We start from the raw sequence: 21,353 nt of genomic DNA on the forward strand, positions 1-21,353 counted from the left end.
GGAATGCTGGACCTTTAATATCGCATTTGAGAAAAATAAATAATTAAGTGAAAAACAAATAAATAAATATTGCCTAATAGTTACAACTCCTAACGTACCTTCCGCAGTAGGAGTATTTCTCATTCGAGCCTTTTGCTTTAATTTTTTAACTAGCCTATTTATTATTCCATGGACCCTCTAATATTTTTCCATTTCCCAATTCCACGGCAACACTTAATGAAATCAGTAAGGTCATTCATTTTAACTGACACTAAATTTAATTTTAAGCATAAAACTCGAGAATTTGAATAAAGATGTCTTACTCTAAATCTAATGCTACTAGCGCCATGGAATTCCAATATATACAATTTATCTCTCACGATTTTCTCTTTTTCCGTTTCTTCTTTAAATTTTCAACTCCTCGCTAAATCATTCTATATTCTCTTCAACCTGAAAAAAGGCGATTGTGATTCCTATCAAGAATTCCTATAAAGATTCCTATTACAATCACAAAGTCACTCTCAGATTTTCGTCCAACTTTTATCCTTTGAGCGATGTCGAAAAATTAAAATTAACTTCTTTCTCCTTCATTCATATCGCTCCACTTATCCAATAAACACCGCTTTCTTTCAAACTCCTCTGGAACAGCCCTAAATTATCTATTTTTCCTCTTTTCATCGCCTTCCTGATGTTACAACTCTTCTGTCCTCAACGTCGTCTTAATATTAAAAGTCGCATTTTAACATCCGCGGTCATCCAACAAATTGAAACACTAAATATATTCAGATGAAAAGGAATAAAGCGACAAAAAATTGTGCCATTTTTATCCCGCAAGGATGAAAATCTAAGAGGAACATAATTTTGTCATGAAAAAAGCCCCCGGGTAGATCTTACTATAGGTGTTTGCTTCATATCAATAATTTCGTTATGGTTTCCGTAGGGCTAGGGCAAGTAAAGCAGATTACTAAGTAAAATTGTGACTTGGGTTTTAAATTGTAACCATAAGGAGAGCTTAAATAATAGTCTCGATAATGCGTTTCTTCTCAACTCAAGTGAATGAAAACTTTATGTCGGATTAAATTGATCACTATAATAGAATCGTATTCGTCAATGTCTAGTATTTATTTTCATATACACTGGAAAAAAGTTAACGAATGGACCAAATTGTCGGTTGAATGAAGCATGTGGGCCGTAACATTAATCGATTTCTGAAACACAAGACTCATGAGCTACATATGGCTTTGGGTTTCTAGCCTGCTCAGCTACTGCGATATCCCCATATTAAAAGATGCTACTGCCAACCCGCCCATTTCCAAATGGGTGAATCCGCCCTTCATTAGCAAAAACAATCAACACGTCCATGTTATAGCTGGGCCTACAAAACCAGCTGTGTCCACATCCTGAAAAATCTGACAAGTGTAAAAAAGTTAAACCTAGTGCAATTAGGCATTGCTCCACCAAACTAAATAAATCGGCGAGTGTACGAGAGATTTGCATACAAACCACACTTAAACATTATACCCTATTGAGTTGCAAGAAGAATTTCTCTTTTGAAAACGGCTAAGCAAATCCGTTTTTCAAATTTCGCTAGGCCGGTTTTGCAGGAAAAACGACGGAATGCCGATTGGGTATTTTGCGATTTTATCATTTAGTTCATAGGAAAGAATGCACATGCGCACTAAAAATGGCTAACTAGGCGTAAACTAGCATTTAGTATCACGGAAACAAAATATTCGGAATACCCAACATCAGTCGTCTATTCTAAAGACGTGAGATGTAATAATTTTCATTTTCAATGAAGGTTTTCCGAAATCCCAATTTCTGGAAGTCAAACCTGAAAAATGTACAACGAATCCCAAGCATGTAGGTGATCACTTGAACTGAGAATGGTAGCCATTGAAATTTAGGACTGCGTCATTGCGCTTCACGAAATTTCGCAACGGAAATATGACAACATAGAAAGCTTATTTTTTATGACGTAACTCGCATGTCGAAAGCAAGGGAAAACAGAGAGGGAGAAAGAAGCGGATGACGTGGAAAAATGTCGGGAGGAAATCGAGGAATAAAACGAAGAGTACGAGTGTGCACAATCGGATCCACCTCGCCAGGAAAAACTATAGGGGGAGGGGAGGAGGAAGATTCGGTCACGCCATCGCGGCCTCCTATAAACTTGGGAGCGGCGATTACAGGAGCACCGGAGTGTGAATACCGCATCGAAGCTATAACGGGAACGAGGAACCGCCGCTAGGGCTAATTCAGACGCAAAAGACCAACAAGCATGACTGATAAAGGATACATCAACACTCCCAATCCGCCACCAGCCTATCCCTTACCCCATACTTCCAAGCCCAGAAATATTATCCGCGGGGTTGCAGGAGGCTCCCGAGATATTTCTCCGCCATGGTGATTCAACTCCACCGGGGCTGTCCAAATGGATACCACAACCAATAAGCCGGTGTCGGCCTCGGGACGTTACCCATGAAGTCTACGGGATTACGATATACTACGTGAGGTTTCCTAAAGATATGTCAGCAGCAAGCAAAGAGCTGAAGCTCAAGTTTGCTCCACAACCGAAGTGAAAAAGTTTCAATTAAAAAACCTACGGTAAGTGTGATGGGAAAATTCTGCTAAGATTGTCATACATTTGACAAGAGGAATAGATAGAAGGAAAAGTCATATGGCAAAGTTAATATCGTACTTTTATTATATTTCAGACATTACCTCTTTTACGCAGACCTTCGTGAGTTTCTCTTTCCAAAAAAAAACTAAATAGATGCTTGAATAAGCACACCATGGAAATTTTACTCCTCAAATTGGGAAAATTTTCTCCTTTCACTCACTATAACTGATGATATTTTTGATATCTGAATTGAATTTTATACCAGAAGGCTGCATCCTTAGGCCAAGTTTCTGTATAATATTTCATTCAAGAAATTATCCAAGCCATATTATTGTGACTTACCTTACGGTATCCTTTCACATAATACCTTGGTAAAGTAGAAAATCACAAAAATTGGGAATGGTTTATGGTAACTGTCCTCATCTTTATGTGGTAAGGGAGAAGTCATTCCTCCCATTGGATGATTAAGATTGCCATAGTTTCCTTATTCAAGTACCTACTTCCTTTTTTTAGCATTGCACCCTTTATCACATTTTCTACCGTTTGTTCCATATTGCACTTGAAATTATTAAAAACTATGTCTTTACGCTATATTTATATTATGGTTTCTCATTGGTAGTTGCATACAACTCAGGATAAAATACAATCAACTAAAACTCTTTCTCAAACAGCATCTTGCATAAATGCCATATTACTTCAATACAACTCCACATACGAGTCATTCTTCAATGAATTTTATGTGAACATGGCCTGTGTAACATGATTTAATCCAATTGATGCTACACAAGACTAATAGATCACATTTCCAAGCCCTTAATAAACAACATTAAGACGTAGGTTAACTAGAACAGCGTTGGCAAAAAAGACTAAACTCGAGACTAAAAATCTTCCTCGTAAGAGGAGGCAGCCAACATTTAAGATCATTTGTGCCATTAGGAATACATGGTTAATTTGGGAGAGGTAGGATCCACAGGAAATGGGAGAAGGAAGGGTGGAGAGAAACATGGCATTCGGTGACCCTTAACAAAAGGTGACCAGGGGTCCAGGGTTTAACACCCCATTCCACTGAAGGTGTACCTCACTAAAAGACCACCACATAGCACCCCAAGTATTGATTAGTATAACAACGAAAAATTCCACCACCACCAGGATTCAAACCCAATCCCTCTGGGTGAAAAGTCAGCACACTCGGCACTGCACAAACCTGATCCACCAATCTTCTTCCCCTGAGCTACATTAAGTGCAAAGCACTGATGAACATGCATTTTCTCAATTTTGCCTAACTTACCTTTCACAGGGAGCCGGCGACTGGAAGTTCAAAGCACTGTCTATAGATCTTGCTGGAGATAGTTTAGTAACACCTAAAAGAAATGTTTTTGTCAGAAACCAAAAAGCTATGATTCTTAGGCGAACTTATTCCAAAAACCTACATGAAGTTTCAATGAATATAATTCTACATTACAAACTCTTATATTCAGAAGGATGAGTCATAGGTCAGGGTCATTCATATTAGGGCATCTTCACTATTTCACCAATGAGACTACTTTGCACTTATGAGACAACATAGTCTACAGATGCATGTTTAATCATTTTAATCATTAACAGCCATGAACATATTGGATAACAAATTTAAGCCTGTTCAATACAGCTGAAAACAGTTACAAAAAAGGAGGCTTTTACCTGGCTACTTGGATTATACCTGTTTCTTTATCACTTAACACAAGGATTAATCCTTGTGAAAAATGTAGAACTTTTTTGTTTTATTTTCAAAATTGGCATTGGGAAAATGTAAAATTTGCTACAAATCAACTGTTTTTCATACAGTGCAACATTTTAAATTTTCTTGCCCTTAACCACTACATTAGTCATTAGAAAAATGAAACTATTTTGGGTGAGGTAGTATGCACATTAATATGGCAATAAGGCAATATTTGAACCATGTTCCTCCAATTTGAAACATTTGAAAAAGTTCTGTTCCTTGTCCCCCCTACTACTATTAATGATTCCCCATCAATCATCAACCTGAAAGCTAGTCAATCCAAAGTCTCAGCGAAAAAGAGTATATCAGGTCAATATAAATTGTATTACTTACATTTTTTTGGTGTAACCTCCAAACCAGGGCTTTTTATGATTCTTTTGTGCTTCCGTGGAGTGATGGGAGCCTTGGGTGCAATAAAATTTTCCTTTTCTTCCTCTTCTAAATCATCTTCAGGAGGCTTACTAATAGCAAGAGCTACCTTATTTGTTCTCTTGATTATATTCCGTTCATTGTTGCCACTATCACCTGAAATTGTTAACAAGACACTTAGAACTAATTAATAAAAACAAAAGACTTTCCATCATTATTTAAAGCCAATTCTTGAAAACTTTCCTTGACGTACATGCAACATTTTAAATTGGAAACAAATGTGTACAGTAAATTTTCACCATACTTTTATCATACTAATTAGTTTCAGGGCAGGGGGGTAATTTCCCTTCCCTGTGCCACCTAAGATTTCCCAGGAAGATATGGAACATGAAAAATCACACAGCCCTGGTGAACCTGAGGGTGCCCAGAGAGACTTGCCAGGGAATTAAACCCAGGCCCTTCAATAAGTAGGCCAGCATTCTCCCTAAGCAATGTCCCTACTAGGCCTTCTTTACCGCTTCACAGAAATTAAAGATCCAATTGCACTCCATTCGTACTTCTCAACAATTGTCCTTACCATCATATCATATTGCTCCCCCATTTGGTCCACCTCATCCCCAACTAATCTTGAATCCCTCGATTGCATCCCTCACTTTTTTGCCAAAATAGTCAAACACCGAGTCCCACATTACCGCAATATGTCCTCGAATGCTGTTCTGTCTTTCTTATCCATTTCCAGTGCCCAAAGCTGCAGACTTAAAGCTGATTTAAAACTCCTCTACAACACCCTAAACTCGGCTATTGATTGCCCTGAACTGCTATCTTTCTTTAACTTCAGGATACTAACCCGATCCACCCGCACCCACTCCTTACTCCATCTGCCTATTCCTAGAATATCTCTCACCAAGCGCTCACTTTTATCTCACCTCTCTTCCCTTCTAAATTCACTCCCTCACACTGTCAACCCCTTTAACTTATCATGCAACAATTTCACCACCCAAGCTTTATCCCACCTTCCAGTAAATTAAAATTTTCCCTGATCCATGCTTGGTTCTCGTTGCTATTGTTATGCTGTTATTGTCTTTTGTCCTCTTTCATGTTTGTCATATTTTTCACTGTAAAATGGCGCTACTGCTGTATGTGAATAATGTTTTAAAATAAAATAAATTCTAACCAATAGACTCCATTAAAAAATTCAATTCAACCAAAAATTAATAGTATTTTTAAAAATACACTCTTTTTGGTAGAATTTTAGGGTTAACTAAAAATTGGCAATTTTCCACAAAATAAAATTTACTACAACCGGTTTCAATGTAACTACATCATCATCAGCTCCTGATGATGAGGTAGTTACATTGAAATCAGTTGTATTAAATTTTATTTGGCAGAAAATTGCCAATTTTTAATTAATCATGATATTCCACCATATCACGTCTGAAACATCTCTTTCTTTAGAATGTTAGGGAGTATGTTGAGGGGCTGGTAGGCAATACTTGCAGCATTAATGAGCAAACTGGAGGATTATCAGCATTCCTTGTCCCTCTTTCTGTTTATCCATTGGTTCTAGAGTGATAAGTTGGTCCAAGTAGATGTTTTTTATTTTACTTTACCATAAATTAATGAACAAACGGATGCAGGAGATGAATTAATACTCAAGAGTTAAGTCAGTATCCATTTAGAAAGGGCAGGGATTCACAACATTTAATAACAATAAAGAAGTCACTAATAGAAATGAATACAGAGTATAACCAAGCTGTCTTTGTCTGTTTTGTAGATTTCAAGAAGGCATTCAATAAAAATGAATTGGATATGATTGATGAATGTGTTTTGGAGGATAGGAGTGCACTGAGGGATAGGCAACTTATCTAAAACCTTCATATGTTTCAGACTGGCATGTGCACGTAGCCGATGGAGTCAGGATGGGCAGTGCTGTGGAGGTATATATAATAGGAGTATCCTTTACCTCTGGTACTTTTCAAAATAAAAGGAGGAAATTGTAACAGGGGCATGGAATGAGCTGGAAAAAAGAATGAAATTAGGAGAGGAACTTTTCAAGTCATTTAAGTTTTGTGAGTGGATAGCCATTCAGACAAGGGACGATGATCAATGATGATTGCAGAATCAGTCTGATTGACAGAGACTGAAACTTGACCATCAGAAACAAATGGTTATGAAGAAGGGGCAGATTTTCTCCTAGTGTACATTTTTTCCCAAACATGGAAGAAGCTTATGGAGTAAAGATAATGCTAAGTCATTAAAATTATCAAGACATCAACTTTGCTGTCTGTTAATTCCATTCCAAATCTGAATGTCTATTTTAAGAATGAGCCTATACAAGGCTTTCTTTTGATTAATTTAACGATTTTCAATGGGAAAAATAATTAGTTATATTTATATGTAAACATAGCACATCAGCACTCTTTCAACTGCATCTTAAAGTTCAGCAAAACGTTTTAATTATATTTTGTGATATTTTACCATTTAAGGTAGTTTTTGCATAGACACGCAATGAAAAATGATAATTTCTTTGCCTCTCCTAACCAAACACTGACTGATACCTGAAGATACACTTAAATGTTCTTCAATTCTGTATATATTTTAATTTCCTTCAATCTGTCCAGCATCCCTATCCTATTCTTACCCCTTCCTCGCTTGCCTAACATTCTCCCCTCTATCACAGTATTATACATCCCACTTCCAATTATTATGTTTTGCATCCATTTTTCCTCTCTTTTTATGATTTCTCCCAGCGATCTCCTTTCCTCCCCCAACATACCTAGCACTTCCTCATTTGTTTTCCTTTCTGTCCACTTAACCTTCTCGAAACTCAAATTTCAAAAGCCTCCAATTTTGCCTATCATCAGGTTTCAATGACCATGTATCCACAACTATGCTCCATATTAAAGTTTTCACTAATCTTTTCTCAACATCCTCACTCAATGTCCCTGTCATCAATTCACTCCTTTTGGTAAAATCCTCTTTGCCTTACGTAATTCATCTTCTGATTTACTAACTACTTTGACAATTTTGCTACAAAACACCTCCAAGATACATAAACATTTCCTTCGGCTCTAGTTTTTGCACTTCTATTTTAATGTTTACCTCAGCATTACTCTTTTTCAAAAATTTCATAGCCTTTTTTTCACATTGATTCTCATCCCATATATTTCACCCTCGTTATCTAATGCTCAGCAATGTTTATAACCCCTTGGGTGACTGACTAACTGATTTTATGACTTCCCCACCAACTTTAAGATATTGAAAAAATATGAATTGCATTACGTAAAGAAGCTTTTAATAAGAGTAAGTAGATGACAAGGAGTGCATCCTTAAGGGTGTATTTCTCGGTGTATCCCTAAGCCAAATAGATACATGAAAGCTGTGTTTGTTAAAGGCATTTCATCACATTAGCTACAGTTGTTTCTTAAGATGGAGTAACAATGCAAAAAGTGTGGGTGGAAAAATGAGCATGAAATGCTTCTTACATTAAAAGATAGCAGTGCTATAGAGATTTGAATGGAGTGGATTCCATGTTCCTGTTGAAAGGTCCCAATCATCCCCTAAACTGAAAATGAATAAGTTCTCCAAAGATATAATCAAAGATGGTGCAATATTAATTAGGTTTACGGATGGGAAGTAGAACAGGAGTAAAATTGTCTAAGGATCCCAACACAAAGAAAGCAAGGAAACTGCAAATAAATAGAGCTCCACTAAGCACTCTTAAGTCTGAGAAAGAGCCATGCAATTATACAAACTTTTCATTACATATAGCAAACACTTTGGAGAGCAGAGAATTAGATGCAAAAAAGTGCTGGTATAGTATTTTTATAAGGGATACAATCTCCAAAGTTCAAAGATTTCTGGGGAAGGTGATATTGTAAATCATGCCATTCCAAGTGTTTCGTCATAATTTTAAGAAACTATTTAAAGACAAAGGTAACTCAAAAGAGGAAGTCCAACAGCCACAACTGAAAGGGATTTTTGGATTAGATACCACCGTGGTAATTACAAGCAAGAGATGCTCAGTGTATACCACCACAGACCCCAATGAAAAATGTTAGTAATGCTTATATTCCTTCGAATTCCACAATAACATAATGCAATGCAAAATATGCTTGGAAATAACCCTGTTCTTACGCCATTCAAATTTAATCCTTTAGTTTTAGCAGGAACCAAGCGAGTGCATTCATTAAGAGAATTTCAACATCAATGACAATGACCCCTTTCTCCTTTTTTTCAATATGATTGTCGGCTATTGAAGGTAAAATCACTTTTGGAAAGGGAGAGAGAATATTTCCGCCTAATTTTCAGCTATATTACTCTAGTAAAAGTACAGCTAGGCAAATTTTTTCTTAAGTAATGTGGAACATGAACCAATTTCCTTTACATTACTGTGGTTTTTTTTAAAAACAGACTTTTCCAGGAATGTAACCTCCATGGTTAACAAAGGACACCTGTACTTTCAAGCAATTAAGTATGCATTGGAAAAGCAATTTGCTGTTGTTAAGCAGCATTGTCACCTAAACTGCCATCAGTTGGTTCTAATGGTTCTATATTTTGCCTTCAGTACCAATGAAACGACACGAAGCATAGTATTCTCAAACCAACATAAAATTATGCTATAATTCTTATTATCAGCACCTCTAGCCACAATTACTTTCCAATGAATGTCTTAGCCATGGCAAGTACTGAATCAACTAATACTATTTGCTTGGGTTGATTGTGATTTCATAACTTTGGCTTAGTGGCAATAAATTAGAAGTGCTATTAACACACGTAATCCCAAGAAAATTAATGGACCTTAATCAAAGCTAAAAAGTACAAATGCACACAACAATTATGGGATTTTTTATTTTTACTAATGTTAAACAGTTCACCATCCTTTATTTCCTTCAGACCAGGGCTATAATGACATTACCTAATAAGTATAATAATGAAAAACTTTTGAATCTTAGATATGAAGTGAGGGAACTACATATCCAATCTATAAGTACTATATTCCCTGAAAAATGATTGGGCGTTTGAAAGCCATGAATTTTAAAGAAGCTCAAGAAGACCTCTTTTTACCCTAATTGCCTATATTTCATGCTACATTCCCTAAAATGTACCTGAAAAATTATTTACAACCATGAGAATTTTTGTACATAAGGGTACGATGAAACTTTGGTGAAGACCTATGATACTTAAAAGATATCCATTTTTTCATATTTTATTAATAAATGATAATAATTAATTTTATTTCTATGAAAATAGGTGGTCTCCACTACACCCAAAATTGAACCCCATACACCCAAAGATCTTCTCTCGGTATACAGGTAATTAACTACCTGTAAATACCTTAATGTGTCACCAATTTATTTTCTTATGCAGATATTCTACCGATAATTATTTGGCTTTCTCATAAAAAATAATTCATCTACTTAGAATCCATTAAGATAAAGAGAAACCTCCTTGTTTTATGAAAAGTAGTTAAGAATGAATAGAAAACATTACACTATTACCACAAATTAAGTGCTAGGAGCCACTGTTAGCATAAATATTACAAATACGACTTAACTTACTAGTTACATACAAATTCCATGAACTTATCATTCCCCCCACCAAGCTGCAAACCAAGATAAAAATGAGAACACAGGGGGAAAGCCAACATATATAAGGAATCCTTGTCATTCAGAACAAACCACATAACAATTGAAAGCACCACACACACCAAAGCGTACTGGTGGTAATAAAATATAAACTCATATTAAAATACACTAATTACTCTAGTGGCTGGCGACCTCATTACTACACCCTTCTGGGAGGTTAGAAGATGTAGATGCAAGCCTTCATTCTGAATACTCACTATAAACTTCAGTTCCTCTGACGGGAGTGTTGAACTCAGTTCCCATCAATAGCAGATGAATATCATCAAGACCACCCTCCATTGAAGAGTGAACATTTTTCAGGGAATCCACATTTTGATACCCTTTGGCTTGAAGGACATTGTCAACATTGTGATCTGGCCTCGGAAACTACAGATAATAAAGAGAAACAGAATTGCTACCTTACACAGAATTTGAAAAGAGAAATACATATTCACAGTAAGCATACACAAAATTTGAACAATAGTTAAAATTATTCATCTCCATTGATACTTTGGCAAATACTCAATTGGCTTTATCGGCTTCAATGAAAAAGATTGGCAGTGTGCATATGGCAAATGGGAGGAAGTATCAGGGGAATTTAAAAAAAACAAGATTACTTTAACCATTATGGTTACGAGTGCCACTTTGCATTTGGTAGACAAAGCCTATGGAATTGGCTACATTCTGAAAATATTACACTATTATAGGTTCAACTATAGTAGCAATGATTGACACTGTTGAACATACCAAAATATTAAGACATCCTGAGACTACATTTTAAAGACAGCAACATTTTTTAACCATTTATTGTATTTTAATCATAAAAATTTTAAGTCTCCTTCATAGGTGCTCCCAACCCTGCTAAGTGTCTTTTGTATGAGTTACCTGATGAGTAGATAATTGACTGCACATTCAGATCAATTTGAGCAGATAAATTTCCCCTGTTCTGTTTGTTCCTTTCCAAGATAAATTTCATTTCACAGTTTCTGTTCATTCATAGTTGTCATTGGCTGCAGTTCATTAAGATGAAAAACAAACCTTAGAGCATTCATAAGTAAATATGATTTCATAATTAAGTATAATGGCAGAGCTCTTGATCATATATCCATGATATGAAAATCATTGAAAAGGAAAAATCTACAATAGAGAATGCTGCTTCAAAATCAGCCAGACTTGGACCAATGCTTTAGTGCATATTTTCTGCTTAACAAACCAGGTGCACTCTCTCCTACTCTATTTATTCCCCATCCTAATTTAGACACACATACTTGAAAGGACAAATAAACCCAAACACCACAGGAATGCAACACTTCTCCATTGAGAGCCACTTATAAGCTTATTATTTGTTTCCGCATGATCAAAATATCTACTATTTTAGTGTCAATGTCATAGATGATCAAAATGGCTATTAAACCTGCCAACTTCAGTTTGAAATTTTTAAGGAGTACTCATTATACAGCTTAACTTACAACATCTTGGACTTGTAATCTAGTCATTCTTCTAATAAATACACTTCTGAAGCTCATTCTACATTGCCTAAATAGAAACACTCCTGGTACATATATTATGGACAACTCTACCATTAGAAGAAATTTCAAAGAGGAAAAATCATTCATTAAGACTGGGATTCAAACGTTGATTCCTTGATTTCTGCTCAAGTTCTATAGCCTGCTCAGCTTAAAAATGTTAAGAAGAAATCATGGTAGAACAGAACCCAGTGGGTTAACTGGCTTAAGCACCATGCTAGAAATAAAGATGGATCTGGGTTCAAACCCTGGCCTAGGTTAAAGAATATTTCCCTGAGAAATTCCTTGCCTTCACATTGCTTCATCAGGTAACTCCACTAAAGTTATTGCAGCAGCACTTCCCATTTTCTTTTAATGGCACTTAATATGTGACATTATAATCCCTGAAATTCTCTCTTACCCCATACCAGAATCTGTTGGACGTCCTCATCTTTTGAATGCTATGAAATATAGGCTGTAAAGGTTTGATCAAAAATAGACAGGACTGATTTTATAACTTGTTTATTTCGATGGATACAGCTTAATCGAACTTGTCACCCTCAAAGTACATGCCTCGGCTGATGACACACGTTTGCCAACGTTTCTTCCAGCTCTCGAACCCTGCCTGGTAAGCCGCCCTAGGGATCCTCTTCAGGTCCGCCGTAAAATTAGTTTTAATGTCCGCAATAGAGCAGAATGGGCACCTTTTCAAGGTTGATTTTAACTTTAGAAACAAAAAAAAGTCTGATGGAGCAACATCTGGAGAGTACGGCGGCTGCCGGATCACGGAAGTTCCGGTTCTGGCAAAAAACTCTGTCACGATCAGCGCCATGTGAGCCGGCGCGTTATCGCGGTGGAAACACCATGCATTGTTTCTCCACATGTCCGGCCTCTTTCGGCTCACTGCGACCCTCAGCCTCTTCATAACCTTTAAGTTGAAATCTTTGTTGATGGTTTGACATTGAGGGACGTATTCATACAGAATCATCCCTTGCCAATCGAAAAAACACACCAGTATGGCCTTCACATTGGACCTGGACATGCAAGCTTTCTTTGGTCGCCAAGAATGAGGACCTTTCCACTGAGAAGACTGGGCCTTTGTCTCAACATTATAACCATAAACCTAGGTTTCGTCACCAGTTAAGATGGTTTTAAGAAACTCTGGGTCTGCATTGGCTCGATCCAGGAGTTCCTGACAAATGTCAGCACCCACAGGACGAATTTTGATGCGATGCACGTCATGCCCAAAATGTCTGTCAAAATTGTCTGACAGGATCCAAAACTAATGTTCACTTGCTCAGCTACCTCCCTGACAGTTAAACAGCGATTTGCCCGCACCAAATTGGTCACCAATTTGACATGGTTGGGGTCTGTCGAAGTGGAAGTTTGGGAATCTTCATCTGTCGAGGTTCTGCCCAATTTAAAATTACTATACCAATCAAAACACTGGCTTCGACTCATAGCTTCATCAACAAAGGCTTGCTGAATCATTCCAAATATCTCCGTAGCACTTTTGTCAAGTTTAAAACAAAATTTCACACACATATGTTGTTCCACTAGCTCCTTCATTGCTGCCGTTGCATGCGGCGAAAAACAGGTTAAGACACTTACCGCTGCTGCTACGTGATGACTCGGCGTAAAAAAATGCAACACCAATCATTTGAGCCGTCAGATGTGTCTACACTGTGTCTTGTTTCGATCCATTGAACGGTTGGCGCAGAATAAAATCAGTCCAGTAATTTTTGGACCACACCTTGTACAAACATCGCGTAACAAACTGAACTCCTTATAAATAGATAAATGAAACAAGGATGCCAAGAGTTCACAGTACCAATTACAGCAGAAATATATATGATCAATTACTTAAAACTATATTAATATATACTATTTATATTACTTACTCTTTCTTCGTAACCTATGGCCATATCAGTCCAAGGATGAACTACACTATATAAACAGATGGGTAACCCTTTTCTTTTCCTCTGTATCAAAAGAAGGTAAGTAGCAGTGTCAAAATCAAATTTCCATTGCAAAAGTATGTCCCTCATCTTATTCAAATGTATGCCACGGAAGTTGGCCATCTCTTTCAAACACTCTTCATCCAATGTTGACCTCTGAAAAATAGACAGACTAGATTAAAGATTAATCACTCCAGTTTTGTAGTTTTTTATAGGAGGCGACCAATAGCTTAGATCATTTGTGCCATTAGGGATGGTTGGGAAAGGAAGAGTGGAGAGAAACCCAGTGTTGGAATTAGCCTACTCTTGTCAAAAGGTGCCAAGGGGTCCACAGTTTAACGTCCCATCTGACGGACAAGGTACTCACTCAAAATGCTCTCCAGAAAGCACCTCAAGTGGGGATCAGGATACCACTGAAAAATATCTACCGTCTCAAGGATTTGAACCTTGGCCCTCTCGGTGGGAAGCTTGTACGTTAGCTACCACACCATCCCAATCCCCGTGATTACTCCAATCCATCACAAATTTAGATGCATGTCCATGCCATTACAACATTAGTATGATTGGATTTCATCACTTCACTGAATGCATACATTTCTGACATTATTACACAAATTTTTAAATTAGAGTACTTTTCATCATGAATGATCTTGGAAGACCGTAACAATAATATCCATTTTTATGAGTTCACACCTGCCTTTTACAGGAGGTGCTAACAAACACTATAACAATGCAAGTCATATTACCATGCATCTCAGGAATATGTAAATGAAACCTATAGATTTCCCAAAATGTGAAAATATCTTGTCACTTACATCTTGATGAGTATCTAGTATCACTGGAGAATCATAACCTTGCATAATCCATGGGTGGCAGCATAGATCTTTGATCGAAATGCGCTTCTTTGGATCAACTTGTAGCATTGACCGTATTAGCTTCTTACTCTCATCTGATAGCCATTTTGGTTGCTGGTAATGTCCTCCCTTATTATAATGCATGGAAAAAAAACTTTTTAAACCTCATGATTCTGACAACGGCATGCTTTATATCATTCATATTATGCAGAGAAATATATACTACATTTCAAGTGTTAAAATAAATATTCTTATCACTTAAGGCCATGAAAACATTAACGTAAGTGAATCCAATTTTAATCCACAATTAAAATTAAAATCGAAGTGCATAAGCTAAATGTTAATAAAACTTAGAAGATTATCGGCAAGCCATCAGTAAAACAAGATGCCTTAAGTATAAACTGCTGCTACTCTTTTAGACAGCTATCAACTATACTGCTCTTTTAGACGACTAAACAGCTATTTTACATGGGAAGGCCTAAAGTACATGGCCTGACCTAGAGATGACGGCAGTTGTTCAAGAAATAGCACTGTAATAGAGAGTATACAATCTATAATGCATATATTTCAAGTTTGAAGACCCTACGTTGGAACACTTCATAATGTATAGAAAGTTATTGGAGGAAAAGCGAGCAAGAAAAAATTTCACCCTGACCATCAACATAAAAACAGAAGGAATAAGTGAGACTAACATTAACGGATGATGGAAGGAAATAAATTATATAAAAAATAGAAGTTGTAGATGAGCAACTCTATGGCAGTAAAACCTAAGTGAACATGGATAACAACTCAAATAAGAGACCTATTAGAGACAAGAAGAAGGCAAAATATAAAAATCTAAGAAATGAATACCATTTCTAGAAAGAGTACACCATTTAAGAGAAGTTTCAGAACCAAGTCATATTAGGGTGCAAGAAGACCAAGTAAGAGAGAAAAGAAAGCTGCTGCAAGGAAAGAAATGACAACATAAAGAAAGAAAACAGCAAAACCGAAGAGACAATTTGAAAGAAGAAAAATAAAACCTCACATCTGAGATGCTACTAGAAAGATAGAAAATTGAAGATAAAACTATGGGGAAAAGATAAAAATAATACATTGAGGAACCCTAAAAGGGGCCCAAAATGCTTGAAAGTAACTTAATTAAAGAAGAATTCATGATAGCAGACAAATGGGGCCAGGAAATATTGAGAAGCAAATTCAACAGAGTGAAAGACAGAAAGATGAGAAAAATGAGGCACCAAGAGTTGCAAAAATAATTGGAGAAATAATCAAGGCACTTGGGGTTAACGCAAAGGGTACTCTCTTTGGAATCATCAAAGAGAGCTACGACAGTGGAAAACTGGAAGAGAGCTTTAAGAAAAGTGTAATGATTACAATACTGAAGAAACAAAGAACACCAAACATTTGGGGTCTGATGTCTTACACATCCGAAATACTTACCTGGATTTTTTGTAAAAGAATAAAAGGAAAGATAGGAAAAGCCTCAGAGAAATTAATTCTGACTCGGAAATAACTGAGGAACAAGAGAGTCAATACTCAGCCTAAGGGTACTGGCCAAAAAAATGATTGATGTATAAGCTATTTTGTAGTATTCACAAACTTGAAAATCCCCTCCACAATATTGAATTGACCGAGATGTTTAAGATATTTGAAGAACTTTCAATGGACTACAACAACAGAAGAATATTCCACCATTTCCACAAGAATCAAGTAACAACCATGCACAAAAAACTGAAAAAAATAGAAGCCAAAATAAACAAGGGAGTAACACAACCTCTAGCTATCACTATTCAATGCATATATCTACAAGAGGTAAGCACAAGAATTGGCATCAGAGTCAAGGTGAGTGGTGTAGAATGAACACACTCCAGTTCGCAGATGACATCACTTTAGTAGCAGAGAAGACCCAAAAGTAACTCTGAATGCTAGGGACCAAGTACTTCAGGAATATAATATGTGCATTAACAATAATACTAAAATCCTGGTGTGTGGAAGAGAAAAGCTGGAGGCTTACAAGAACTAAAGCTGAAGGAATAACCAAGAGCAGTCAGAGCAACATTCTGGAGAAAAATTTAGGAGTACTATTTCCATGGCTAAAAAAGCATTTCCTAATAGGGCAATGATGGCAGGCAGAGTAAAGGAAAGATTACTCTAACATTAAGTATAGCATTAGGAGAATCAAAAACCAAATTTGGAGGTATGAAAATGAGTATAACTTAAAGAGGTTTTTCAGATGTGGGTATAAAGAGGAATGAAGAAAATAATTTGGATAAGAAGGGAAGAAAAAATACTGATGTTTTATTTTAAGTGGGCAAATAGAGGAAGTTCATGAGGGAAATCTGAGAAAGGCAGAAAAAGTGAATGGAGGAAATATGAGATATTGAAAACCATGTTAGAAGAGAAAATGTTAGGTAGGCAGGAAAAATTAAGGAAAAGAAAAGGATTTTTGGAAGGCAAGGCGGCAGGAAATAGAAAAAAAATTAAATAGAAAAGAATACAGCCAACAAGAGGTTGCAATAATATTGAATAAAAATACAGGGAGAACTGTAGTCTACATAGAGCCAGCAACAGATAAAATATTACCAGTAGAGGTAAAAGCAGAACTGACAAACTTGGTCACTGTTCAGGTATACATGCCACCAAGCAATTAAACGGAAGTAAGGAAGACATTGACAGGGTATACAATCAGTTTGAGGGCATAATTGTGTGTTCCCGCAGGAAAACATTTGATAGTGATGGAAGGATTGGAGTGCAATGGTAGGCAAAGGAAGAGATGGTGATGAAGCAGAGGATGAAGGCTTATGTACAAGGAATGACCGCGAGGAGAAAGCAATTGAGTTCTGCAGGAGACATGGATTATTCATCAACAACACTTGGTTTAGGCACCACAAAAGGCACGGGTATAAATAGAAAATGCCAGGTGACTCAGAAAGGTATCAGTTAGATTATATTCTGGTTAGGCACAGGTTTAGGAACAGTGAGCTCAATTCGCATCGCTTCCCGGGAGTGGATGTGGACTCTGACCACAATTTAGTCGTTATGAAATGTAGCATCCATTTCGCGGTGGGTTAGAAAATGGAACGTAGAAGCATTAAATGGATTAATAAGGAAGGAATACCAATTACCAAGGAGGAAATTATGGCGGATGGTAAAGGGCTAAGTACTATCGAAGAAAAATGGGAAAGTATCAAGAAAGAGATATCAAAAGCTACAAAAGAAACTATAGGAACCGTTAATGTGAAAAAGACAAGGAAACCATGGATCACAGATGAGATGATTACAAAGATAGATGAGAGAAGGAAATGGAAGAATGTAAACACAGAGTTGGGCAAAAGGAAATGCAAAGAGTAAAACAATAAATTGAGATAGGCAACAAATAAAGCAAAAGAAGCATGGTGGAAGATGCAGTGCGAGGATATGGAATGTTTGCAGTAGAAGGGTGAAATTGGTGTGCTATACAGTAAGGTTAAATCACACTCAGGAAGTAAGAGGGTAAACTCTGTGTCAACAATCAGAGATAAGTCAAGTAAGATAATAAATGAAACAGAAAAGATCCAAGAGAGATTGAAGGAATATATAGAAGTGTGTAGTAAAGAACAAAGGCCATCAAGCTTGGACATAGAAAGAGAATATGATATTAATTAAAATAGCTTAGGTCCAGGCATACTCCACAATGAGAGAGAAAGGGGATTAAGGGAGATCAAATCAAATAAGACCGTAGGGGTGGACAGTATTCCTCCAAAACTACTCAAAGGTTCAGGAAATTGTGGAGGAGTCTAGATGGACTGATTCATAGCATCTATGAGGAAAGAAGTCAGTGGGGATTACATATTTGTTTACAGCTTGGAAAAATGATCACCAGCAGTATGATAGGTGAGATTGGAGGCTTTTGAAATGTAGGTGTGGAGAAGGTTAAGCAGACAGAAAGGAAAATGAATGAGGTAACGCAGGGTATGGTGGGTGAGTAGAGGGGATTGTTCGGAGAAATTAAAAGGAGACAGGAAAAATGGATTCAAATCATATTAATTGGAAGAGGGATGCTGAATAGAGGGGGCCTGTTGTATAGTAGAATGTTGGGTTGTGTTTTGTTAGGAGAAACAAAATATTTATTTAGTAGTTGTGTCCATCCAAAACCTACCTTAACTGGTAGATTACCCAATAATAATCAAAATCTAAAAATAATACTCACCAGTATTTTCCTATATAAATGCCCAATATTTTCATCATCAAATGGGAGGAATCCACATAACAATGCATAAAGCAGGACTCCCATACTCCAAATGTCAGCTTCTGATCCTAAAAAAAAATATTTCAAATATTAAGGAAAATTTGAACACAAATAAATCATTCACATATAGACATTGCTCTGTTTATTTCCTAGATCATTGAACAAACAATAACATAGAACTCATGCCTGTACCTAAGGTATTGCATAAGTTTAAGTACTCTTATCATGCTGCTGCCTCCATTCTTAAAATTTCACCAATTTCTATCATAGTTCCATTGTTCGTTAACCAAGTCCTACTTTTCTGTGACTTTGAGTTTCAAAACATAATAAAACTATGTCATTATAGGCAATATGGCACTAAAACCTAGAGGAAGCAGTGATACTCAATAAATTTAAATAAACTGTAATAAAGTGGAATGCTAACAAATGGATGGTACATATTTTTGGTTAGCAAAGGACAGGTGACTCCTATTTCAGAAAATACATAACTCTCGATTATCCATGCTAATACAAACATGATGAACACGGGTAACTGAAATATGCAGTACTTATAGACTCGATAAAAATGGATATATACAGGGACTCCTTTTCCATTCCTTGTAATTAATTCGAGTTTTCTAGCAACGAAAAGTAAATCTTTTCCCACTTTCAACCATTTTCATACAGGTACAATCATATTCACTAAGTTCTCTCGGGTTTCCCACCGGGTCAGGTTGCAGTACACCGGTGTACTGCAACCTGACCCGGTGGGAAACCCGAGAGAACTTCTTGTATACCATACACCGGGAAAACCTGAGATCCTTCAGGTACAATTATAGTTTTGCAAGAACACAGAATTATCATTGTCTGAATATCAAAATGTATTTTCCTCAGGAAGCTAAACCAACCACATAGCCAGGAACAAACAATGATGGATGAAGGACAAATGTTGAGAAAGGATCACCGATACGGATGCCTATCCATCATATGTGTATAATCATCATATTTAATATAAATACAGGCAATGTAGATAGTTGACTTATTTGTGGCACAGTAAAGCGATGTATTTGCTAGGTTTAAAGGAGAGTATGGAATTCTCAGGGCAAATTAATGAAAGGCAAACAATAATGGAAAAGTACTAATAGTACACAAATATTTAAAGTTAAACATTAATACTATTGACTTTTTCGTTTGTGAAATTAAAAACTTTTAAGAAAGCCCATGTATTTCTAATTATTATTTTTTTTAAATTATATCAAAATTTCAAAGCATTTAATAATCTTTTTGACTGTAATTTTATTGAAATTTTGAGGTGCTAGGAAGAGAAGAGAACAGCAATGGAGCCCTTATAAGGAAGAGAATCTGGAACATGGATAATCAAGAATTTACTTCATATAATTATTTATAGAGCTTTGATGAAAATATAAATAATTATTCACAATGTGGATAGTGTGATAAAGTAAAATATATTCACATATTAATAATGCTCGTTCGCAGGTTTCCCCGGCGATGAGTAGGTGATTTCCACATTTATCAGGCTGCGTCCGCGTATGTCGTTTAATTGCACAACAGTTTCGCCAGCTATCCTGCTGGCGTCCTCAGGTCAAGGATGAAAAGAAGCTTGTTGTCCCGTCTTACATAGGGAAAATCCGGCGCCAATACAGGGAAATTTCTTTGGCCAATCACGGAAAGTCCTCATATTTGCGCGGAATAATTCTTTTCCACGCACTGTGGAGTGGATATCCATCCTCTCTGTTAAAGTTTTCTGGCCTTTTAACGATTTCAATGGCCTCTATGATTATCCTCGGGAAGTATTTACTTATTTACTATTCGTAAATACTTCCCGAGGATAATCAGAGAGGCCATTGAAATCGTTAAAAGGCCAGAAAACTTTAACAGAGAGGATGGATATCCACTCCAGAGTGCGTGGAAAAGAATTATTCCGCACAAATATGAGGACGTTCCCTGATTGGCCAAAGAAATTTCCCTGTATTGGCGCCGGATTTTCCCTATGTAAGACGGGACAACAAGCCTCTTTTCATCCTTGACCTGAGGACGCCAGCAGGATAGCTGGCGAAACTGTTGTGCAATTAAACGACATACGCGGACGCAGCCCAAAAAATGTGGAAATCGCATATTGATAATATTACACATGGTATTAACTTAGTTCTTTTTCTCTGCATTAATAATTTCACTACCTGCAGTAACCCTCCAATTTCCTTTCCCTTCAGTTCTACTCCACTCCTCTTTATCTTCCCTGCCTTTTCCGTATACACTATACACTGAACCTTTTGGTTTGTCCGTCTTATGCCTCTGATGATGACTCTGGGCAATGGAAAGTGCATCATTTATGGAAATGTTTTACCCTGGGAATAATGCTTAATCTTTCGACAAGAGTAGCCCAATACCGATGCCGGGCTTCTCTCCACCCTTCCTATCCCATCCATCCCTAATGGCGCAAATGACCTTAGCTGT

General features: G+C 36.8%; 1 protein-coding gene across 2 annotated transcripts in view; it reads right to left on the reverse strand.

Moving 5' to 3' along the window:
• The window catches only part of LOC139700670 (maternal embryonic leucine zipper kinase-like), a 61,867-nt gene that overhangs the window by 35,777 nt on the left and 4,737 nt on the right, over positions 1-21,353 (reverse strand). For both annotated transcript variants that reach the window (XM_071599131.1, XM_071599130.1), the window contains exons 5-10: positions 18,861-18,967; positions 14,633-14,800; positions 13,761-13,973; positions 10,573-10,741; positions 4,692-4,883; positions 3,888-3,960 (exon numbers count right to left, since the gene is read on the reverse strand). In XM_071599131.1, coding sequence (XP_071455232.1) covers positions 3,888-3,960; positions 4,692-4,883; positions 10,573-10,741; positions 13,761-13,973; positions 14,633-14,800; positions 18,861-18,967 — 922 coding nt within the window. The remainder of the gene's footprint in view (positions 1-3,887; positions 3,961-4,691; positions 4,884-10,572; positions 10,742-13,760; positions 13,974-14,632; positions 14,801-18,860; positions 18,968-21,353) is intronic.

This window comes from Hetaerina americana, unplaced genomic scaffold (genome assembly GCF_022747635.1).
Source record: "Hetaerina americana unplaced genomic scaffold, ioHetAmer1.1.p SCAF_106, whole genome shotgun sequence".
Lineage (NCBI taxonomy): Eukaryota > Metazoa > Arthropoda > Insecta > Odonata > Calopterygidae > Hetaerina > Hetaerina americana.